This window comes from Solea solea, chromosome 8 (genome assembly GCF_958295425.1).
Source record: "Solea solea chromosome 8, fSolSol10.1, whole genome shotgun sequence".
NCBI lineage: Eukaryota > Metazoa > Chordata > Actinopteri > Pleuronectiformes > Soleidae > Solea > Solea solea.
Window position 1 is genome coordinate 13,632,664 of NC_081141.1, and position 24,537 is coordinate 13,657,200.

At 39.9% G+C, this 24,537-nt stretch overlaps 3 protein-coding genes across 9 annotated transcripts in view; 1 reads left to right on the forward strand and 2 right to left on the reverse strand.

The window, feature by feature from the left end:
- dmrt1 (doublesex and mab-3 related transcription factor 1) overlaps positions 1-10,541 on the reverse strand; it is a 33,126-nt gene extending 22,585 nt beyond the window's left edge. For both annotated transcript variants that reach the window (XM_058636621.1, XM_058636620.1), the window contains exons 1-5: positions 10,208-10,541; positions 9,223-9,400; positions 6,530-6,672; positions 4,286-4,463; positions 2,064-2,206 (exon numbers count right to left, since the gene is read on the reverse strand). In XM_058636621.1, coding sequence (XP_058492604.1) covers positions 2,064-2,206; positions 4,286-4,463; positions 6,530-6,672; positions 9,223-9,400; positions 10,208-10,426 — 861 coding nt within the window. In that variant the 5' untranslated portion in view covers positions 10,427-10,541. The remainder of the gene's footprint in view (positions 1-2,063; positions 2,207-4,285; positions 4,464-6,529; positions 6,673-9,222; positions 9,401-10,207) is intronic.
- kank1a (KN motif and ankyrin repeat domains 1a) overlaps positions 1-24,537 on the reverse strand; it is a 78,227-nt gene that overhangs the window by 13,917 nt on the left and 39,773 nt on the right. For 4 of the 5 annotated variants that reach the window (XM_058636611.1, XM_058636613.1, XM_058636614.1 and 1 more), the window contains exons 6-12: positions 24,158-24,388; positions 23,400-23,487; positions 23,044-23,263; positions 21,482-21,624; positions 20,666-20,866; positions 20,489-20,587; positions 19,405-20,369 (exon numbers count right to left, since the gene is read on the reverse strand). In XM_058636611.1, coding sequence (XP_058492594.1) covers positions 20,307-20,369; positions 20,489-20,587; positions 20,666-20,866; positions 21,482-21,624; positions 23,044-23,263; positions 23,400-23,487; positions 24,158-24,388 — 1,045 coding nt within the window. In that variant the 3' untranslated portion in view covers positions 19,405-20,306. Of the gene's footprint in view, positions 1-19,404; positions 20,370-20,488; positions 20,588-20,665; positions 20,867-21,481; positions 21,625-23,043; positions 23,264-23,399; positions 23,488-24,157; positions 24,389-24,537 lie in introns of those variants that run through there. The other variant, XM_058636612.1, reaches the window with a different exon arrangement.
- On the forward strand, positions 13,006-20,015 carry LOC131464233 (cilia- and flagella-associated protein 157-like). 2 transcript variants are annotated; one of them, XM_058636618.1, is made up of 9 exons: positions 13,006-13,755; positions 14,676-14,947; positions 15,527-15,680; positions 15,800-16,067; positions 16,149-16,270; positions 17,099-17,249; positions 17,537-17,682; positions 18,363-18,503; positions 18,853-20,015. In XM_058636618.1, exons 1-9 carry the CDS (start codon positions 13,604-13,606, stop codon positions 18,962-18,964), a joined length of 1,518 nt encoding a protein of 505 aa, XP_058492601.1. In that variant the 5' UTR covers positions 13,006-13,603; the 3' UTR covers positions 18,965-20,015. The 2 variants fall into 2 exon arrangements, with proteins under 2 accessions (XP_058492601.1, XP_058492600.1); XM_058636617.1 differs by having other exon boundaries at positions 18,363-18,945.

Genomic DNA, 24,537 nt, shown 5'->3' on the forward strand with positions numbered 1-24,537 from the left:
TGCAAGTCTAAATGTGTTTAAGTCTACTTTTAGGGCACTTTGGCCTTCATTCATAAGCTGACAGCACAGACAAATGACAGCGAAAAAAAGGGCGAGTGAAGGGCGTGATGTGCAACATAAGCTTGGAATAGAGCATGGCCTGGGCCGCTATTTTCTGCCCGAACCCGACATGAACCCGACATGAACCATGGGAGTATTGACAGTATTTGACACACGTCCTATTTTTGTTTTTTTTCTGAGCGCAAAAAATACCCGATACAGCTACAGTAAGACAAGCGCACTCGGACTGTCATGTAGGTGGTTGTTAACATTTATTCACGGTTACAGCAAATGACAGAAATGATCGTTACATTGAGGAGAAAGCAACTATGAGCCCCCATGAACCCACAGAGACACACATCTTATGAGTTATCACCAGCACTTATGAGTATCATAAAATTTCAGACGTACCATTAGCAACAATCAGTTCTTCTTTATGATCTCTTATTATCCCTATTTATCTCTTGATTAACTGTAACCGCTGATAACTTTTTACATCATCCAACCATTGTGGCTTCATTAGCTTTACGCCATATTTTCAATACAGCAATTTAAAAAAGCCATTTGAACCCTGTGTTACTCTATGTTTCAATAAAAGAACTTGAAATTAACATGTCAATTCATGTCACCGGACTGTCGGGGGACGACAGGCTCGGGTGATTTATGCTGTGTTCTGGAATCACTCCAGTGATGTCACTTTTCAAACCAACTTCAGCTTACATTTTAAATAATTGGTGTTGAGGTGTCAGACACCTGTCAATCGATACCTGATTTATTTTTTATCTTTTTTAATAGAGAAGGAAATGCAACATTTGGTATACAGAGAGCCATAGTTAAACTGCCCAATTCTGTTCCAAAACTTAAAAAAAAAGGATTTATTTACTTATTAGACACCAATGGTTTTGGTGTGATATAATGTGTACATCGCTTTCCACTGTGCATCCACACAGCTCACACTGATATGAGTCTTTTTTATTAGTGTAAAGGTGAACCTTTTGCATGCTGCGCTGACTTGTTGGTCTGTCTGTGGCATGAAAACAGCTTAGTGCGCACACACAAACGCACATACACAAACACAACATCATTACATTTCTTACTGTACGCCCAATCCATCTCCTCTAATGCACAGTGGCAGGATTTTTGGCTCTGTTCTTTAACTCTTGCACATGACTCCTGTGACTGGTCACAAGCTGAATCCTAAATCTTTCAGTTTAAGAGCAGTCAACAATAGTGTACCATCACTCTATGCCATAACATATGAGCTTACACAAAAGTTACCATGCTATTTTTAATGTAGGTAACTTTAAAGTGCTGACTGCAACTCAAGTGGTATCTTGTATCGGGTTGAACGATTTGGGTAGAATTAATAATTGTGAGTGCGATATCATTTATATAATCAGAAAGAAAAGCTTTTGTACAATATCCACTGTATTATAGGTTTGTAACCTAATGCAGCCTTACATCATCAGTACTGGATGAGAACCTAAAAAGACTTAATAACAATTAAACAACAATATTTTTAATTTGCTCCAGACATTTATGAATTATAAAAGAAAATAAAAGGACCTTTCATTGATGTTTAATAAAAACACCAGGGTCAGATGTGCGGCATAATACAGAATATGTCGTAAACTGCAACCTTTGCAATTTCTTAGCTACATTGTTTCCATCTTTCAAATCTTCCATTTATCAAATCATCTCCAAAAATATGGAAAATAAGTTGCCAAAAATTAGAAATTCTGTTTTGTTTTTTGCATGTAGTGATTAATCCCAAACTCATTCTGGTATAAAAGCAGTTCAATAAAGCTATGCTGACTTGAATCTTGTCATTAAAATGTCCATTTGAATTACATTAAATAAATAGATCAGTGTCATAACAATCTTGAAAACCCTAAAACACAAGAATCCTGGGGGGGGGGGGTTAACATGTATACTGCAATAGAATACCTACCAGAGGTTTAAAAAAGGGCTATTAAATATTCAAGTGTTACAGATAATCAAGCATGGTGAATGATGTTAGTCACCTGGTATTGCTGGTAGTTGTAAAGGTTGCTGTAGTAGGTGGGGTAGCGTGAAGGTTGGTAAAAGTTGTTATAGGGGTTGGATGATCCCTCAGTATGAGCCCTGACAGTGGCTGAAGGGCTGGAGGACGACAGCGAGCGACTCGCTGAACCAAAACATACAGAGATTAGACAGCAAATCAGACAACATTCCAGTCAAAGGATGAATGATGTTGTCTGTGAGCGAGTGGGACACTTAAACGATGACAACACAAAAGGTGACATCAACATTTATATAAGTTAAAAAATATTTACTAGCTCTATTAATAAAAAAAATAAAAATACATTACAGTAATTGAACTTCACTTTTTCTGTAACACCACCCTTCGCTTAAATGACTGACAACAGCACCATCTGCAGGTGACAACTGCAACTTCCTGCCGACCTCCCACACCGCGCCACCACCTTACAGGTATGAATCTATCAGCACAAATGAGACCATTAAATCGTCATTGCTTATTATCTCTTGTATTTTCTTTATCCACAAGGCCACATTCTCGTCAGGAACACCCTGCTCCTTTGCCTTCGCACAATGAAGACACTGTGCACAAGTGCAGCCAAAGATAATGACATACGTATGCTGTCCCTGTTCTCTTGTCATCGGTGCATCACACAGTGCTGAACTCCTTTTTCCACCTCACTTCTTCTCTCTGTTGCCATGTCAGGGACCCTAAGCTCGCCAGAAATACCACGCTGTATTCCACCTCCTGTAATGTTGCTATCTGACTGAGTGGGAGTGGGAACACAGTTATCAGGGTCTGCCTCCACATGAGAAGAAAAGAGAGTATTTTCTATGTTCCTGTCCTCCATATGAAAAATCAAATAAGAGGATTCCATAACAATGTACAGAAAACTAACAGAGAAAACGCTTCTCTTAAACTGGGGGGAAAAAATTATATTTTTTGGCATTTTTTGTATCAATAATTCCATGATAACCTTTCAGCATAATGTAGATCAGGTGATCTCAGTGAAAACTAAACTAGACTACAGGCTCTGTTCACAGTCTAAGGGACATCTGGCCCATGACAGGGGAATTTCAAATAAGGAGGGTGCTCTTTTTGGCTGTTGGATATACAGTACATGATATACAGGAGTTGGATATACATGTTCATTTGGTGAAAGTGATACTATTAAATTGCAACAACTAAGTAAAGAAAATAAAGAGAACACATGGTGGACAATAAACCTGTCAAAATGAGTGGTGAGCTTCAGGGATAGAGAGTTCGCCACAGGTCACACATGACATGCCATGTATCTGTGTGAGACTCGACAAATAAATTCAGCTCTACAGTAAGTTCAGTCAGGACGACTACACTGTTGTAATCGATCAGCCTTATTCACATTCTCCAGGCTTTCATCTCCTCTTGTGCACATGCACTGTCACTCCCCAGCTGCCACTTCCTGTCACTTCCTGAGTCTTCACAGTGTCATTGGATCCACCATCCCTCATCCTCCATCTGGGTCTCATCAGGTCACCAACCACCATCACCACCATATCTCCCCTTGTGTCCAAGACTGTGCCAAAGGCTCATTGTTTAGTTAATTTACTTTCACTTATCTCTCCTGATTTAATGATGTTTCTGAAGTACCTGTCTACTGCAACTTTAAGACAAGTTCTTTTTGGTGTAATCAAGTTTTGAACAACATGATGCAAACCTTTCTACCCCAACAATCAAAGCCTCAGAATCATTTTGATGGGCAACTAACTTGAGAATGGAACCTTGTTGCACACTGAACCGCTGTCCTTCCATCTTTGCATCATTTTATTTATGATTTATCATGCAGCCCTAGTAATCAGTGTTAATACTGTGGTGGTGGCTGAGGTATTACTACTACTGTGTCCTGAGGATGGATTGCATTCATGCAGCCCAGTAAATGTGGCCACTCAAATCAGCTCCAAATACGGTTTGTGTGATTGCATTTTAACACAGTCGAGGTCGATGATAACTGAGGACGGATGTTAATATAAAGTCTGAATGGCATCTGACTTTATAATAGTCAGAGAATAAAACTGCCAGAATCAGGCCCAGGGAGGTCAAGAGTTAACATTTGGTGGCTCTGAGTGAATTTATAGTTCAGGAAAAAGGTTTAGTTTGTAGAGAGTGCTGCTGTTGACTGGTGGTGAGACACATAATATAAGGGGTGTGGTGTGATAGCAGGTAAAAACGCACTTGCAAATGCCTCACCTGTCCCAGCTTGAGAAGAATTGGATGAGCTGCTGGTAGGTGTCAGGGATTGTCCATCCACAGAGAAGGAGAATTCAGCTCCAGCTTCATTCTTTACATTTAACTCAGGCACAGGGAGAGTGACTGGACTGCAAATACCAAGCTCCTCCTCCTGAGCCTGCTGCCTCCTCAGGGCAACCTGGATGGGAGGAAAGGAGAAAACTGATACGACACAGGGCAGACTCACTATCTGCTACACAATAATAACCAGACTCATTAGAAAGTCATTACACTAACTGTGTAAAGATGAATCAACAATGTCATGTAAACATACACTGCAGACTTATGAACACAAATACCATAGACGTAAACCATGATCTGTCAGCAAATGTCTTGATAATCAATAATAACTTAAGACATTTCTTAAGCAAAAATACAAAGTTTTGATTCAATTTAGACTTTCCTCATCGGATCAAATAAGACATTCCAATGTGATTGTTTTAAATCACTGCAGCCATTTCCACAATGTTCTGTCATGTCATACAACAAATACACAAAAAAGATCATCTACTGTATAATAATATAGTTTTCATCTCAAGTAACCTCACCTCAAACTAGCAATGATCATAAAATTATTCTCTTAAGCTAAAAAAGTAGCCTCAAGCAACAAACTACATCAGAGAGCAATAAATGAAACATAACTTCTTTGTTTTTGTAATTAAACTCTTATTTGAGTGCAACAATCAATACAATAAATAGTAAAGACATCCCTAAACACACGTTGTTTACCAACAAGCTAGCTATACATAACTGCAGCTCTTGTTGGTCGACATATTAAGTTGCTCTTCGCTGTTTGTACACAAATGAAAGTTAGGAGAAAACAACGAAAGTCAGCTTATTATTATTAAACAGCGTAAACATGAACCAACGGTATTCAATCCAAACTGCTACATTTTGTGTTTCGAGTTTCATTTCATCACCGCTTCTTTTTGAATTTTGAATTAGCCACGGGCTAACAGGTGAAATAACGGTTACCTGTGCAGCCATGACTCTCTGCCTCTCCACTATCAGTTTGCACTTGAGACACTGGCAGTCCTTCCAGTTGCAATAGCAGTAGTAGTCTTTTCTATAAATTAATATTGTGTTACTGTTTAAATAGGTAAACATATTTGTTTATTGATTAATTCACAAAAAATGTGTTCATTTTATTGTTAGGTAAAATGTTTATCAAGCAACACTGTAAAACAACAAAATAAAATGTGCTGATTTATGTTGCTAATTTTACATTTTTCCACCGTTTTTTTTTACTTGCAAGTCTAAATGTGTTTAAGTCTACTTTTAGGGCACTTTGGCCTTCATTCATAAGCTGACAGCATGGACAAATTACAGTGAAAAAAGGGCGAGTGAAGGGCGTGATGTGCAACATAAGCCTGGAATAGAGCATGGCCTGGGCCACTTTTTTCTGCCCGAACCCGACACGAACCCGACATGAACCATGGGAGTATTGACAGTATCTGACACACGTCCTATTTTTGTTTTTTTCTGAGCGCAAAAATACACGATACAGCTACAGTAAGACAAGCGCACTCGGACTGTCATGTAGGTGGTTGTTAACATTTATTCAAGGTTACAGCAAATGACAGAAATGATCGTTACATTCAGGAGGAATGTATGGTCTGTCTGTGGCATGAAAACAGCTAAGTGCGCACACACAAACGCACATACACAAACACAACATCATTACATTTCTTACTGTACGCCCAATCCATCTCCTCTAATGCACAGCGGCAGGATTTTTGGCTCAAGAGCAGTCAACAATAGTGTACCATCACTCTATGCCATAACATATGAGCTTACACAAAAGTTACCATGCTATTTTTAATGTAGGTAACTTTAAAGTGCTGACTGCAACTCAAGCAGTATCTTGTATCGGGTTGAACGATTTGGGTAGAATGAATAATTGTGAGTGTGATATAATTTATATAATTAGAAAGAAAAGCTTCTGTACAATATCCACTGTATTATAGGTTTGTAACCTAATGCAGCCTTACATCATCAGTACTGGATGAGAACCTAATAAGACTTAATAACAATTAAACAACAACAATATTTTAATTTGCTCCGGACAGTTATGAATTATAAAAGAAAATAACATGTATACATTAACATGTATACTGCAATAGAATACCTACCAGAGGTTTAAAAAAGGGCTATTAAATACTCAAGTGTTACAGATAATCAAGCATGGTGAATGACGTTAGTCACCTGGTATTGCTGGTAGTTGTAGAGGCTGCCGTAGTTGGTGGGGTAGCGTGAAGGTTGGTAAAAGTTGTTATAGGGGTTGGATGATCCCTCAGTATGAGCCCTGACAGTGGCTGAAGGGCTGGAGGACGACGGCGAGTGGCTCGCTGAACCAAAACATACAGAGATTAGACAGCAAATCAGACAACATTCCAGTCAAAGGATGAATGATGTTGTCTGTGAGCGAGTGGGACACTTAAACGATGCATTACTGCACAAGTGTTTGTTTGTTACTATTTAGGTAGATAATTCAAGCTGTAAAGGTACGTGTGTTTTCAATTCCATGCATCTAGCAGCAGACCTAATAAACAACCAAGACAACACAAAAGGTGACATCAACAATTATATAAGTTAAAAAATATTTACTAGCTCTATTAATAAAAAACAAAAAATACATTACAGTAATTGAACTTCACTTTTTCTGTCACACCACCCTTCGCTCAAATGACTGACAACAGCACCATCTGCAGGTGACAACTGCAACTTCCTGCCGACCTCCCACACCGCGCCACCACCTTACAGGTATGAATCTATCAGCACATATGAGACCATTAAATCGTCATTGCTTATTATCTCTTGTATTTTCTTTATCCACAAGGCCACATTCTCGTCAGGAACACCCTGCTCCTTTGCCTTCGCACAATGAAGACACTGTGCACAAGTGCAGCCAAAGATAATGACATACGTATGCTGTCCCTGTTCTCTTGTCATCGGTGCATCACACAGTGCTGAACTCCTTTTTCCACCTCACTTCTTCTCTCTGTAGCCATGTCAGGGACCCTAAGCTCACCACAAATACCACGCTGTATTCCACCTCCTGTAATGTTGCTATCTGACCGAGTGGGAGTGGGAACACAGTTATCAGGGTCTGCCTCCACATGAGAAGAAAAGAGAGTCTTTTCTATGTTCCTGTCCTCCATATAAAAAATATAATAAGAGGATTCCATAACAATGTACAGAAATCTAACAGAGAAAACGCTTCTCTTAAACTGGGGGGAAAAATTATATTTTTTGGCATTTTTTGTATCAATAATTCCATGATAACCTTTCAGCATAATGTAGATCAGGTGATCTCAGTGAAAACTAAACTAGACTACAGGCTCTGTTCACAGTCTAAGGGACATCTGGCCCATGACAGGGGGATTTCAAATAAGGAGGGTGCTCTTTTTGCTGTTGGATATACATGATATACAGGAGTTGGATATACATGTTCATTTGGTGAAAGTGATACTATTAAATTGCAACAACCGTATAAACTGAAAATAAAGAGAAAACATGGCGGACAATAAAGCTGTCAAAAAAACAATGCAAACCTTTCTTCCCCAAAAATCACAGCCTCACAACCATTTTGATGGGTAACGAACTTGAGAATGGAACTTTGTTGCACTCTGAACCTCTGTCCTTCCATCCTTGCATCATGTACGTTTGATGAGCAGGTAGGAACATTATTAAATAAAGGTTAAATAAAACCTTTATAAAAATGATATATTAAAATAAAATATTATTATATATTATTAAATATTATTATATTAAAAATAAAATCAGAACTAGTATTCCCAACCTTTATTCAAATACAGTCCACAAAAAAATTGCACTGTCAGCGTGTTTGTGTGTGTGTGTGTGTCCACATGTGTGAGTGACAGAGAGACAGAGAAAAAAAAAAGGAGGAAGAATCAAAGCTAATCAAAGCTCAACTTAAGCTGCTCTAATATGAAATAATGTTTAACAGTTACAAAAATAATTCATATGGTAATCAGTAGGGCTGCCCGATATTCACAAATCGAAATGTTTATTGCATTCATGAACAAAAGATTAGAAACATTCAATTAGGCATTCAAGTAAAGTGCCAAACAGTGTGATTTATTTAGGCCCTGAACATGTCCCTGCATAATGGGCTTATTGTTATTATTGTTGTGACGTCGTCAGACTGCCGTGCACTGATTGGTCAGAGTGCCGTCATATGGGAAGAGGCACATGAATCAAATTGAGCAATGCCGAACTGTAGATCAGTTAAAAAGACTTAACAATCCTGAAAACGTGGGATCATCTCCAGCATTTAGCAAAGGAAATGTCTCCACTGAATCACGTGATGTCTACACTGAATCACGTGACGTAATGGCGCTTCATATAGAGCAAAATAGGATTGTTTATCTGCAGTGAGCTCATGAAATAAAATGCAGAAGAATCGTTGTCATTTAGAAATGAGATCATGTGTAGTTGTGAATCGAGATTGAGATTTTTTTATGATTTATCATGCAGCCCTAGTAATCAGTGTTAATACTGTGGTGGTGGCTGAGGTATTACTACTACTGTGTCCTGAGGATGGATTCCATTCATGCAGCTCAGTAAATGTGGCCACTCAAATGAGCTCCAAATACGGTTTGTGTGATTGCACTTTAACACACTCGAGACATGATAACTGAGGACAGATGTTAATATAAAGTCTGAAAGGCATCTGACTTTATAATATTCAGAGAATAAAACTGCCAGAATCAGGCCCAGGGAGGTCAAGAGTTTACATTTGGTGGCTCTGGTGAATTTATAGTTCAGGGAAAAGGTTTAGTTTGTAGAGAGTGCTGCTGTTGACTGGTGGTGAGACACATAATATAAAGGGTGTGGTGTGATAGCAGGTAAAAGAGCACTTGCAAATGCCTCACCTGTCCCAGCTTGAGAAGAATTGGACGAGCTGCTGGTAGGTGTCAGGGATTGTCCATCCACAGAGAAGGAGAATTCAGCTCCAGCTTCATTCTTTACATTTAACTCAGGCACAGGGAGAGTGACTGGACTGCAAATACCAAGCTCCTCCTCCTGAGCCTGCTGCCTCCTCAGGGCAACCTGGATGGGAGGAAAGGAGAAAACTGATACGACACAGGGCAGACTCACTATCTGCTACACAATAATAACCAGACTCATTAGAAAGTCATTACACTAACTGTGTAAAGATGAATCAACAATGTCATGTAAACATACACTGCAGACTTATGAACACAAATACCATAGACGTAAACCATGATCTGTCAGCAAATGTCTTGATAATCAATAATAACTTAAGACATTTCTTAAGCAAAAATACAAAGTTTTGATTCAATTTAGACTGTCCTCATCGGATCAAATAAGACATTCCAATGTGATTGTTTTAAATCACTGCAGCCATTTCCACAATGTTCTGTCATGTCATACAACAAATACACAAAAAAGATCATCTACTGTATAATGTAGTTTTCATCTCAAGTAACCTCACCTCAAACTAGCAAAAATTATTCTCTTAAGCCAAAAAAGTAGCTCAAGCAACAAACTACAACATCAGAGAGCAATAAATTCAACATAACTTCTTTGTTTTTGTAATTAAACTCTTATTTGAGTGCAACAATCAATACAATAAATAGTAAAGACATCCCTAAACACACGTTGTTTACTAACAAGCTAGCTATACATAACTGCAGCTCTTGTTGGTCGACGCTGTTTGTACACAAACGCAAGTTAGGAGAAAACAACGAAAGTCAGCTTATTATTAAACAGCGTAAACATGAACCAACGGTATTTAATCCAAACTGCTACATTTTGTGTGTCGAGTTTCATTTCATCACCGCTTCTTTTTGAATTTTGAATTAGCCGCGCGCTAACAGGTGAAATAACGGTTACCTGTGCAGCCATGACTCTCTGCCTCTCCACTATCAGTTTGCACTTGAGACACTGGCAGTCCTTCCAGTTGCAGTAGCGCTTGTGTCCCTTCAGTGGAGACACGTAGCCGTGGTTCCTGCAGCGGGAGCATTTGGGCATTCTGGGCGGTTTGCGGCCTAAAGGCGGGGGCAAGGGTCCCGTGAAGTCCGGCACCTGTTTGCTCTGCGTGTCCTTGCTCATGGTCTCAGTCTGGAAGAGTCAAGTGTTACTGCTGCTGCTACTGTGTTGGACTGTGTTGGAAGTCTAACACTTAGACTGGTGTCTGGATGGAGGCTGTAAGGTCACTGTCCCTCCCCTGCCCTGCCCTCCTGCTGCTGCTGCTGCTGTTTTGTTTTTTTTTAGTTCAATTTTGCTTCGTTTTTTTTTTGCTTTCCCAAACTCCAGTGGGAGGACACAAACTGGAAGAAGGGAGAACACTTGATGTTTTTTATTAATCAGACACATTTCTTGGATGCAACCCACATTTCAAAAAAAAAAAAATGTTACTTGTTATATTAAAAAATATTAATAAATATTTGTTGAATGACGTTTTAAAAGTGCACAGGAAAAAATGTTTGGTGTTTTAATTGCATTTTGCTGACACGTAAACAAAAAAAATGAATAGAATGTGATGATTGAAACACACTCAAAATAAAAGTTGGGACACTTTGCTAAACTAAAAAGGTTACACAAGTAACCAGTGGCGTGCACATACATTATTTAAAATAAAGGGGGGCATGTGCCACTAGTACGCTTAAAGCTGGCAGGTCCAAAGGCAGCCCGGCCCTGGGGACAGAATTTCAGGTGGACATTTTTGTCTTCTACAATTTACGGTAATATAATTTGGGGGAAATCTTGGTGCATACAGGTCAAGGGTGGAGCCTAATAATACAGCCTAAACCTGTATTATTTACAGAGACAGTGAAACACCTTCTATGGTCAGAAAAGTCCACTTTTCAGCCTGTTTTAAAAAACAGACTTCAAATTCTACATGCCAAGTGCGAAAAAAAAAAAAAACATCCAGACTGTATAAGACAGGAACTACATGGCTATTTCAGTAGGATAATGCCATGCATGCATCGTTCAGCATTGGTCACAGCAGAAGATTGTGCACTTTCCTAACAAATGTATGATTCATTTGAACATACAGACACAAGTTTAATGCATCACTGGAATGAAACCGTATAGTCTGAGGGTGGCACTGTGGTACAATGATAATAACACTTTTGCTTCACAATAAAAACAAAAGGTCCTATTGAAACTGATGAAATGTAGAGTTTACATGCTCTGAACAAACATGGGTATGGGTGAATGAGATAATGCTTATCATGGACCTGCAGCGGATACACTTTCTGGGTCTGTCTTCATCATCCATCCAGTCTCCAATTAACAACATTGGACTGAGGAAGCCAGAAACAGACTGAAACTTAAGTGATGATGAATAGCTGAAGATCAATTTAGTTTCCTCGACTTAATTCCAACTGATGCTGATCACTGCCACACATCAAACATCACTGTGCCTCCTTACTGCAGCTATACTCTGTACTATTCCCCCTGGGCTTGTCATTTAGCTGTAATAACTTTACTTAGTGACCTACTAAAACATATTTACTGTAGCTCTTTTTTTTATCTCCACGATTGGCTCATGTGCTACATGCTGAATTAATTCAGTATATGCTTGACTGGGCTTAAACTGAATTAACCTCCACACTAGTCACTCTGTCAGCTGAGTGGATTTATAGGCAGGGAGTGAAGCGGGGTGACACACACAGGCACCCAATTAAAATCCCTGCAGCCAAATGGAAGCACAGTGGTGGTGGAGGTTACCAATTAAAAAGCTGGCGTTTACACAGCAATAAGTCATTCAGTCAAGATACGTAAATAACTGCTACACATCATTGCCTCTATAGCGTAAGGTAATGGTGATAGATTACAATGCAGTAATAAACAATGCAATTTAACACATTTAGCATTTCTGTTTGTCGCACTCCGCTCCAAGCGTGAGCAGTCACAGGCTGTGACTGTGTCTCTGTGAACACATGATGACTCACTCACAAGAGTAAACAAATTAAATTATTTTAATTATAATAATTAATTATTAATTTAATTATAATAATGTTTTAATTGTTTTTTAACTTATTTTAGGAGATGAGAGGGGAAAAATTATAGAAGTTTACTCAGTGAAAATTAGTAAACTTCTATATTTTTGTTTACTGCAGTACTGACTCACTCCACCAAGAGCACACACACAAACTGGTTTTTATGTCCCAGTGAGGACACATCATTGACATTCACTGTGGCTCTAGAGCCCCTCTGCAGTGGCTCCTTTCTACAAAAAAAAATATTTTATTTTATTTCTCTTATTTTCGACACCTAATTTTTAAGTGATCAAGGCGATAAATAAAAGTATTTTAACATTTTGTGCGTCACATCCAATGTCAAATGCAAAATTGAAAACCTACCCCAAACTTGACAAACTTTGAGATAAGCCATTTGGAGTCCTGTCCTTCTTTGGATCCACATACTGATTTAATGCCGGGCAGGTTTTCTCTGAACTACATAAAATCCAAATATTGCCTTATTTATTAAGTGAGTTACTTTTAATTTTTTTTAACTTTTCACAAACAATGGAAGAATAGTACTTTTTTTCGCCACTTTATAAGAGGTTGGTATAAACAGCATTGAAAAGTCGACAATTTTCTTTTTGATGTTCTTAAATTTCATAAATGCAATAATCTGCCTCAAAATCATCATAAATTTTATCTTTATCATAGTTTTTTTTACAGCTCTAGATACAATTTATTTGAGTGGAGAGGAAACAAAAAAGGCTCTTTTCCTACTAAAGGTTGCAGACCCCTGCCATAGCCTCTTACCCTAACCTTAACCATCACAACTAATTACCCTAACCCTGACCTAAACCCAATTCTAACCCAAACGCTTGACAGAATGTCCCCACAAAAATACGTTTGTATGTTTTTTGGACCTCACAAAGATATAAATACAAGTACATACACAGGATCGAACAACATGAAAAGTAGAAAAAGTATTTTTTATGCATATTGACCTGTGATTCTGCTCAATAGCGTGCATGAAAAGCATGAACAGTACTTTTTTGGTAACTTTGTGTTAATCTGTGACAATGTTTAACTTTTCATAATCCATAACAGTAGCAGCTATTATTTTACAGGCATAATGTGTTAGAAATATCGATAAACGTAATAATCTCACAGTCATTTTCTCATGCTCATAATTCTGTTAGGATAAGGCAAATTTCCGTAGTGTCCCTGAAGGCAGCATTGCTTAGCAACAACGCAACAAGCTGATAGTTTTTCCCTGTCGCTGCAGGTTCGACGTAAACCTTCAAACTTTCTTGACACGATGCCTAAAAAGAAGGAGAAGAAAAGCAGCGACAACAGAGACGAAGAAAAGAAGACGACACAGAGATCTGCAGCACAAACAAGCGGATCTGACGACAGAGAGAAGACGCTGTATCTGACACAGATACGATATTTGAACGAGCAGCTCGAGAGGTAACATACACTGACAGACACTTCACTTTTATCGGCTGTGACACGTGTTAGTCATATAACTAAATACACAGATATTTATTTTAATGACTCGACTTTCGCCGTTAATTAAAATCAATCTTCAGAAAATCACTTCAGCGCAACGTTTACGTTATTTGCGCAGCACTTACGCCGTTGTTGTTGTTTTTTTTTTTTAGCTATGTTAAACTTTCACTTTATTACTTTAAACTTAAAGAATTACCTGTGCTAAAACATAGGTTAGTAAACCAGTAGACCAGCAGAATAACAACATAATAACCTATACACAAGGACCCCACGTTTTCCCTTTAATTAAGTGTCTTTTTACAAAAGATATTATGAACAACCTGAAATTTCTGGAGAAAAATAATTTGTCATTTCACAAATTCATCCTGCGGGCCGGACATTTGACCCTCTGGTGGGCCAGTTCTGGCCTGCGGACCGTATGTTTGACACCCCTGGTATACGCCATACGGAATGAGGACATTAAATAAATGAGTAACCAAAATCCCTTTAAATAAATGATTCGCCATTTATTTTAAGGGCTTTTTGGGGGTTAAGACCTGGTTTTAGGGTAAGGGTAATGGTTAAGGTTGGGTAGCTGTGATGGTTAAGATTAAGGGAATGTAAGCTCTCTTTGTTTTCACCCTTTATCATCATCATCATCATCATTTTCGCAGGGCTCTGATTATTATTTTCTACACACTCCGGTCAAAATACCTCAGCTCTACTCCGATCACATACCCTGGTTTACAGTATACAGTAGAAGAGTATTTCTGATTTTCCTCCAAGTACCACCAGAGGAAGCTGCTACACGCGCCACAGTTTGAGAACCAGGGCTCTAACAAGAATCATAACAGATATTATTTCATTCACCACCAGCCGTGCTCTTCCTCCTTCTCCAGATATCAGCAGAAATGCGATGACCTCGAGAGGCAGAAGAAGGACTGTGATTCTCAGTACAGTGCACTGGAGACAGAGAAGAAGGACATCGTCACATATCTGAAACGCTCCGTGTTTGAGAAGGAGGAGGAGACGGAACAACTGTTGGAGCGGCTGGAGAGTCAGCGGCAGGCTGCAGAGAAGGACAGAGAAGACCTGAAGCTGCAGCACGAACATCTGAGGCAAGAACTCCAGAACCGGATAGAAGATCTGAACCAGGAGAACCGCTCACTCGGTGAGATTTGAGATACATTCACGCAAAGCATGTCATTGTCCCTATAAGCTGAGAGGAGCCCAGAGATGATCTGATCACGTTAGTTCTCAGCAACAACACTTTTGTGAGAAGGAAACTTACATTTGTATGACAGCAACAAAATAACTGTTGGTACCTCCAAACTGGATGTTGGATGTAGGGTCAATTTTCCTGGGGGATCTTCTCCTGAAATGTCCTTGTTTAGACAGCAATTGATTAGATCAAATAATCAAATGAATAAATGTCTTAATTGTGACATTTAAAATGTAATTCAGTAATGTTCGTTACTCAGGTACAGCAGCTGCGACAGCAACAGATTCCTTTAACTCAAAATAAAGTTAAAAAAAACTGTAACATCAGAACATTATAAATGTGAGTTCACTCAACAATAAAATAAACAGTTATTAGGGACCTCTGTGCTTCATTTTACACAAACTATAAAACTCAAGGCATAAACAAAAGCCACGATTAAACCTTAAACCTTAAAATCTACATCAATCACAGCATATAAATGAAAGACTGCACTCTAGTTCAGTTTGGATTCTCCGCTCCTTCTTCCAGTGACGAGGCTGACTAGTCTGGAGGAGTTTCAGAGTCAGAAGAATCAGCTGATGTCCAACATGGAGTCTCTGGAGAAGAAGCTGAACAGTGAGATGGAGGACCACAAAGCCAACATCCACAGCCTGGAATTGAAAGCACTGATGCAAAAGAACAGGTTGGTTCTGGATTAGTGACCTCCCTCTGTAGCAAATATACATGTCATTTAAGTTTGTTTAAATGTTTCAAAACTTCAGTCATGCCCGTTTCTCACTGTCTTCTAATCCCTGACAAAAGACTGGAGAAGGAGATGGAGAGTCACGTCGCAGCCATGGAAGTAGAGATGCAGCAGCAGGTGGATCAGAAGGTTCCTGAGATGAGCAGGCTGGCTCTTCGGGAGAACGCGGAGGTCAGGGTGCAGTTCATCCAGCTGACGGAGCAGGCTCAGGTCCTGATGATGGAGAACTCAGGCCTACAGGGTCGCGTGAGTCAACTCAGCGCGGATGTGGGGAACCTGGAGCAGATGCTCAGCAAGTTGTCACGTAAGAGCTGCGTCCGCAAGAAGGTAGGAAGGTAAACGCACATGCTATTAATGATCCAAACAATCAAGAACAGATGATTCAATGATAAACATCCTTACCTTGAGGTGGTGGAGCAGCTGACAGAGAAATGTCAGCAGCTGCAGGTGGAGCTGAAGGATTTCAGAGAGGAACATCAGCAGCTTCAGACCGAGCACCAACAAATCCTGGATGAGATGAAGACGCTCAGGTCAGAGTTTTCTCCGTCGCCACTGTGAACTAAAAATATACCTTAGCAATTGTAGTTATTGTTCTATGTTTTATAATTTCCTTGACCATTTTCACAAGTAAAATACTAAAAGTAGATGACAGATACGGAGGATGAAGCAGTGAACTTTTAAATGGACAGGACGAGATAACTAAATAGTTATTTTTAAGCAAAAAAAGTACAAAGATAACAACAGAAAGTAAAAGCATGCAATATGAAGTGTCTAGTCAGAATACAAAGACGCAATATTATTAACGGTTCTACATCAGAAAATCCGGTATAGATATTTTGTAGTATGTGCAGTGAACAACACAGTGCAAATGAGCAGACTCTTAACACAAATGTCCAGACGGACAAGTGTTCACTCTTGCGGTAACGTATGAAAATAAAAACAATATTAGTTCATTAAATATGTGAAGCAAAGGGATGAAAATGCCAAATTAAGAAAAAAAATTAAGAAAAAAAATTAAAATCTAAAATAAATGGATGATTTAAAGAAGGATCTCACACTGAAGGCATTAACATTCAACAATCACTATGTTTTTCCACCTGATTTTAAAGCTCAGAGCTCTGGTTCAATGTCACTGATATCACTTTAGAGATATTTCCAAATACATACCGAAACAATTCTGCATTAAAAAAACACAGTAGCCATCAGCAGAGGAGTTAGGTCTATGGCATGGAACCCTAATCTCTAGGGTTCCTTTCAGATTTGAACCGGAGACCTCTTAATCTGTAGTCAAATGCTGTGCCACTTCAGTGTTTGCCCACAGTTGTACCAGTGTTGTTTTTCTTGTGTTTGTACTTCAGACACGAGTGCTCCTCACTGTCCGCACAGTGCAGTAGGAACACCGGGGAGGTGACTCGTCTGGAGGCAGATCTACAGGAGGTGAGGAGAGCGAGGAGTCGTCTGAGGAGCATCATCCAGGAAGCAGCTGTCGCTCTCAGACAAGCTCTGATGGTAAACCAACAGTTGTGACACTAAACACCCCACACCAGCAGGAACATCAGGTTAAACAGGAGCCTCTCACTTCTCTCACTAGACATTAAATAGTTTCATTTCCTACGAAAAGGTGCAGCTTTATTCATCTACACGCACACGACAAAGACAGACTAGTACTATATTTAAAATCGGAGGTCAGTGAAACAGAGAGAGAGAGAGAGAGAAAAAAAAGGAATAAAACCAAACAGTCAGATGTTTTCAGGGTTTCAGGATTTAAACCCCGCTGTTCTCTTTGTTCCCTGCAGGGGGCACCGACTGACTTGAACTCAGCAGCAGAGGCCAGTGTCATGCAGTGGAAGCAGCTGATGCAGACTGTGATGATGGTTCTGAGCAGCTCCACCACTGAGAAAGTGACTGAGCTGCAGGAAGAGTGTGACCCTGCAGCAGCCAGGTAATAAAAGTCTCCACCACCGTGGATTTGAGCTTTTTTTAAGAATGAGCTAATCAATCAGACTTTAGTATCACACTGTTCGCCCTGCAATCAATGTAACACACAGGGGTTTTTACAGAGCAATAAACCTAAACTGCCTTCACTCCCTTCACACGGGGCAAAAACAATAACAGGAGCTGAGGAAATGACATTGTGAATCTCATAATTCTGCCATAAAAAAAACACAGAAGGCCGGAAACAAATGTAAACGTATAATAAAGATATAATAATGAAAAGGAAAAAGGCTGTGAATTTCCCTTTTGTTCCGCATCATGCACCAAGTAGTAAAACTACACTCTATAGAACCAGCCAGCAAAACAGAAATATAGAAATTGTTATGTTTTTTTATGGTTATTTATTGGTATTTACTCTGAAATACTCATAAGACATTCATTTACAATTGCATTTAAGTGAATTTAACAACTTTATCAGATGAAAATCCACCACGTTTTACTTTACTACGATTGTGCAATGATTGGATTTTCACCAAATGTGTGCGACACTGTCTTAGTTTAACTGAATTATATAAAAAAAAAAGGTTTGTTAAGAGAAGATTTTGAAGAGATTTTGATGATTACAGTACAGTTCTGTTCTTATCTGGTCTCGGTGTGTCCATCCTGCCGTTTCACTGGCCTTCACAGAGCAGCGAGTCTGGGTCCAGCTTTGAGTGTCCAGTTTCAGCTCGCCCGCCACAGGCCCGGAGACCTGGGCTTCATCCCGCCTCCTGCACTGAAACACATTCTCCCAAAGACGGGACGTGGACCCATGATGCATCTGTGCAGGTTTGTATCACTGAGATTCACTGAGTTTGCCCGGATTCCCCTTGACTATGTTTACTTACTTGCCTGTAAGTGGACTGAAAATAACAAATACAGATTAATAATGAACATACTCATACTGAGGTTTTACTCTCCCTAAAGGTTGATATTGATGTTATATTTTACGAAAATAATACAAATACGTCATGATTTGTCAATGAAATGATGTGGAAGTTCAAATACCGTATAGTAAGTGTGGCACTGATTTTACAGCAGTATGCGACATTTAAATGCATTTTAAATGCAAAACGCACTTTTTGACATGACCCTTTTTCATGTGATTAACTTTGTTTTCTCCTTTTCTTTCTCTCAGGAAACCGTCCAGCCAGAAGACGTCCGGATTCAGGTGTCAGAGCACAACAAAGTCAAGTCAACAAACACACGGGTCGTCAATGACAACTCTCGGAAAGCCTTTCAATTGTTAAGAGCACACTTTCTTAGTTCGGATACAAACATGTCTATTCATGAATCTATGAATGTCCATATCTAATATTTAATAGCCTTTTTCGCTTTTCTTTGATAATCAGAATGACACTCTTCAGCGATGATCAGCCACTGTGTCTCAAAATGTTTTAATATAAAACATCAAAATGTATCCACTGTGAAGTAAGCTTATAATTAGTGATGCCTTCAGATGGACAGAACTTTGGTTATGGTGGGGAAAAGTTTAATCACTGAAAACACTGACGGAAATACCTATGAATTCTATAAATATCAAATCAGATGATCTAAATCAACACGTTTCTGTTTATGTCTGTATAGAATCTTGCAAGGTGGAAGTCAGTTTAATTTCCCTTTAATGTGATGAAATATCCCTTCAATGTGGTTGATGTGCCTGAGGTTTGAGTGATAAAATGAAGGTGAGGCAGATTTATATTCTTTAATCAAGTTTAATGTTATATGGCAAAGTCTCAGGCACAGCTGACGATAAAAGTCGGTACCTCGATGAAGACGAGAGGAGGACAGTTTACGTTACACGAGCGACAGAAAAACAAACTGGACACGAAGACAACGTGAGGAGAATAACTAAACACTACGGATGACCGGCGTACAGTATGTACAATGAAACACATATATCTGCCCTTAAAAACTATACTTTGATAAATATATAACTTCATGGATCGTTAAGTAGTAATAGGTAATATTAAAAATACTGTGATTCTTCTCTTTAAATAGATACAAAGGATTTGTATAAAAGTACAGTTTCTCCAGTCTAGGTCGCGTCTATCGATGGATACATGAATCCGAGCTCCGCGCACAAAATGTGACCCCGGGATAGAACAATATATACAGGAAATGGTTCCTCTTACACGTGGGTGGATTAATATCCATCTAGCTATTCTGATGCTCTCAAAAAACAAAACAAAAACAAAAAAAATGATCACCAATCAAATGGTTTTGTTGCTCTTGAATGATCAACACTGAGCTTTAGAAATAAAAAAATTATCGAATTGAAATAAAAAAAAAAAGAGAAAATGAAAATAAAAAAAGAAGTAATAATAATGTAGTAGTTTAGCATGTGTTCGTGTTGGTCTGACCTCCAGTGGTTTGCAGATTATTTGAATCTGATGGGACTCTGAGGCACCAGCTGGTTACATTCATTTTCAAAAGGGCACTTTGGGTTCTTCATGGAGTCCAGACAAAACACTTCCAGGATTCTCATTGGTTGATTGGTGCTTGTCCAGCTGCGGGCAGGGCATCATTCAGCGTGAACCGATAGCAGCGCAAGGGGGTTTCTGGGAAGGGGGGGGGGGGGGGGTGAAGCATCTAATCAAACATGCCTCTCCGGGTGGGACTGGGTGACATCTTTCTGCCAAGTCGAGGGGTTCCCTGAAAGTCAGTCAAACGTGCATTTAAATGACCATGGGAAAATAAACATGGGATTACGGTCAACTGTGGGGTTTGTTTGTGCTTTCGGAATACATAAATAAAGTTTAGTGAACGCTTACCGGTGACTGGGCTTTGGAGAAGTTGACATGTGCATAAAGTAACACAGCTATGTCCTTATGTCCGGCTTCCAGAGCTATGGACAGAGCGTTACTCTCATCCTGTGGGATGGAAACAGGAGGTCAGCAAGGATAGCGAACGGAAACCAGGAGTGGCACGTGCCGACACGAGTTACTCACATTGTCACTGAGCGTGGCGTCGCAGCCGGGTTGCGCCAGCAGCAGTTTGACGATCTCTACGTGGCCGTGTTCGCTGGCGCACATCAGCGCCGTGGAGCCCTCGTCGTCCTGGATGTTGACATCAGCCCCGTGAGCCAGTAAGGCCTGGACCATGTCCATCCTGCCGTGACTGACTGCCAGCATCAGCCCGGTCTGACCAGCCTGAAAACAGGAAACAGCAGCATGATCACACTTTTACACAGGATCGAGTGGATTACTACTACTACTACTACTACTACTACTACTACTACTACTACTACTACTACTACTACTACTACTACTACTACTACTACTACTACTACTACTACTACTACTACTACTACTACTACTACTACTACTACTACTACTACTACTACTACTACAAGCTGTTATTTTCATCAACACACCGTTCTGTCAACATCAACTTCCTCATGTGTTTTTAATCCTTTTTTTGATTTGTTACTACCTCGTTAACTTACTTGGATTTAACTTTAACTTTCAAATAGGGCTCTATAAATAAAGCTGGGACATTGAAGTTATGCTATTTTTTTCCTGATAGATAACCAAATCAAACAAACACCATCGTCCACTGAAACATGACACAGACATAACATTCAAGTAAAAAAAAAAAAAAAAATTGTGACCACGAAATAGCTATAAATTTGAGCTATTCTGACCCACATTCGGTTCATTCACAGCCCTCATCGCAGCTGACTGAAAGCAAAAACCCACGTGTGGTGGCCGTTAGTGCCCTGTCAATGCCTTTTGACCTCTGACCCCAACCCTGCAGTCACTGACCTGGCTGGCTCGGGCGTTGACGTCCCCTTTGCTGAAGAGCTCCTCCACAATACGCATGTCCTTGGGCGTCTCCATGGCTGCCAGCGCTGCGAGCATGATGGGCGTGTATCCCGCCTTGTTCTGCTGGTTCACGTTACACACATCTGCACACACACACACACACGCACGCACAAACTCTTAGTTTAAAGCGGCCCAACTGCTCGTGATTGACTTGTTACACCACCGTCACTACAATGACTCGTGTCTGGCCTGTGAAGCTGCGGTCAATCACTTCTCCTCCCCCTCCACCCCCACCCACAAAAACGACACATAGACCGGAGGCCGTGAAGCTTTGTCGCTTTCTACTCGCCGCCCTTTCAGCCCCAGAAGCCTCGCAAAACAGTGACAACACATCAGAGCCTGGGTGGGAGGGAGGTGGGTATGAGTGTGGCACTGAGGCGGCAGAGGCCTAAGGAACTGGGACGGTGTGAGGACAAAGGCTACAATGGGAGCGGGGGTGGGGGGGGGGATATGCTGTCACACATAAGAACACAAAAGGCAAAAGGAGACAAAAGGCTTTTAGAGCAGCGAGTGGCCAGGACCTCATCAGAGACATTGAGCCTTCAGAGAGATCACCACATGGATGTACATAGAATGACTGCATGAAAGTGAATTAAAAATGTTCAAGTGCATTAAAAGGCAACTTTCTTCTCTTCCTTTCGAGCTTTTGTGTTTTCCTCTTTACTTTCTTTTCCTGTTTTTCTTTGGGCTCTGACCGAGGCAAATGACCCCATGTGCCACCCAAAGATTAGGTTTTCTATCCACACATTTTGTCTGGGCCTCAAGGTTTTGTTGTTGTTTTGATTGTTTTTTGTTGTTGTAGCATTTTATCAATCCAACAAGGATAAATTGATATCAGAATCCTGTCTAAGTCCATTAAGATAAATGTTTAAATTTAAAGTGTTTAGATGTGATTAGACATGGTAAGGACTGTGAGAGGATGACAACTTGCCACAAATGTTCCCTGTTAGAATAAAACTAAAGACATTTTGGTGACATCACACGCTGGATTTTCTTATTCCTTCTTATTCTTTTCTGTTTGTAGCATGTTCTTGAGTTTCTAAATGACAATTCTAAATCAGCACATAGTATAATATATAATTGGCTTTCTGTGTGCAATAGATGAACAGATCAAACTGGACAAGAGGAAGAGAAGTGTTCAGCAGTGGTGCGTGTGTTCATGGATATAAAAAGCTTCAGTTAGTCTAAAAAAAACAAAACCTCAAGGTTGATGCCAGGGTTTGGGTGGATTAGAAAAAGCCTGAGAAAGTGGACAAAATGAATTCTGTTTAACCAATTTCTCTCAGCCAACACGAGCAGGAAAAACTCATATAAAAGCTCTGCTTCGAACTCGGCATAAGCCAAGATTCATTTTTAGTGCCACAAACTGGTTTCAAACTGTACTTATTTTTTTTGGGCACAATTTATATTGCTATTTTTTTTTTTTTTTCTTACAATTTCCCCTCCTCTGAACTTGTTACTTTACTTCTTTCAGGTTTACAGAGCAATGATGCAGCGCTCACCTGCATCGAGCAGCTTCTTCACCACGAGGAAGTTGGAGTGCGACACGCTGTAGTGCAGCGCCGTGTTTCCGTTGCCGTCAGCCATGTTGACGATGTGGCGCAGCACGGCCGGTGAGAAGGCCCCAAAAGCCATGAGATAGTCCTCCAGCATGGCCGCCACCGCCGCCTTCTGACTGGACACACGGAACCACTCGTGCTGCGCCGTGTTCAGACAGGATCTCTTTAGAAAAGAAACGATGGTAAATACATGTTAAAATGGTGAAAATAATAATAGTAATCATTAAAAACATTTGTGCATACATACTGTATGATCAAATACAGTGGATTTAATTAAAAAAAGAAAAGAAAATCCTCACCAGATCTTTACTGCTCACAGCCTTTGGGTCACTGAGGTGAGTTTTGAGAATGTTGCATGCAGCCAGCATCTTCTCACTCAGCTCAAACCTTTAAAAAGCAAAATAAATTATTTAAAAAGCTTTACTCACACTTACTGTATTTATTGTGCTGCTTTTCTAAGACACAATTAAAACACCACAAATAATTATACCTCATGTTTATGTGAAAAGAATAATGATTATTATTATTATTCAGCAGAGACAGAAGACAAAATGTCCACCTTTAGTTGGACGATAAATCTTTATTCCATGCTACTTGCCAGTTTGTCGTTGGAAGTACTTCTTAGCTTCAACTCTTCATATTGTTGCCGTTTCTCCTTAATTAAACTTGAAGGGCAGTTTCACCAGTTGTTTTTATTTATTTATTTGATTTTTTTTAAGATCTTTTACTTGACAGAAACACAGTAAAGCCCAGTGTAGGGTTTTTTATTTTCTTTGAGAGAAGTGACTTTGTGACTATTTTCTTGTACAACCTCTGTTGTTGTAAGAATGAGATGTGCATCTCTGGAAATGAGTAAAACACTGTATATTTTCGGGTGAATTGGCCCCTTAAATGCTGATCCTGCTGAATCATGAATCTCATAAATGAGATATTTAAAAAGATGCAGCCTATAGACTGCACTATATATCTAAAACTGCTCTCAAATGTGAAGGATACATCAAACCCTTTCTAGTAAGTGGTTAGTAGAAATGTTAAGTAGAAATTGTCACACACTGACCTGTCTCTTGTTTCCTGCTTCTCTGAACTCTCCTCTTCATCCTTCTTATCTACATCCTCTGCTCCCTCGGGCTGGAAATCCTCACTGGTGTGCTTCCCCTCCACATTCCTGTATTCCTTCTGCCCTCCCAACTCCTTCTCCTCATCCTCATCGTCATCGTCTTCGTCTTCGTCCTCTGACCCAGAGGAGCTGTCGTCTGAGCTGGAGTCGTCACTTGAAGTAGTCTCATACCTGGGCCACACGGAGGCGATAAAGGCACAGAAACGCGATGAGTGAGATGTTGGAGCTGCAGCTCTCATTTCATGACATGCCTGCAGCATACACTCAATCAGCAAACCACGTGGATGTCAACAAGACCAGGATTAGGAGGAACAAAACAA

What these genes read in the sequence shown, in the direction of transcription:
- LOC131464233 (XM_058636617.1), top strand. Translation starts at nt 13,604, where the DNA reads ATGCCTAAAAAGAAGGAGAAGAAAAGCAGCGACAACAGAGACGAAGAA. An exon ending in TTGAACGAGCAGCTCGAGAG is followed by an intron (nt 13,756 to 14,675) that starts GTAACATACACT and finishes CTCCTTCTCCAG; the next exon opens with ATATCAGCAGAAATGCGATG. An exon ending in CTCTCAGACAAGCTCTGATG is followed by an intron (nt 17,250 to 17,536) that starts GTAAACCAACAG and finishes TGTTCCCTGCAG; the next exon opens with GGGGCACCGACTGACTTGAA.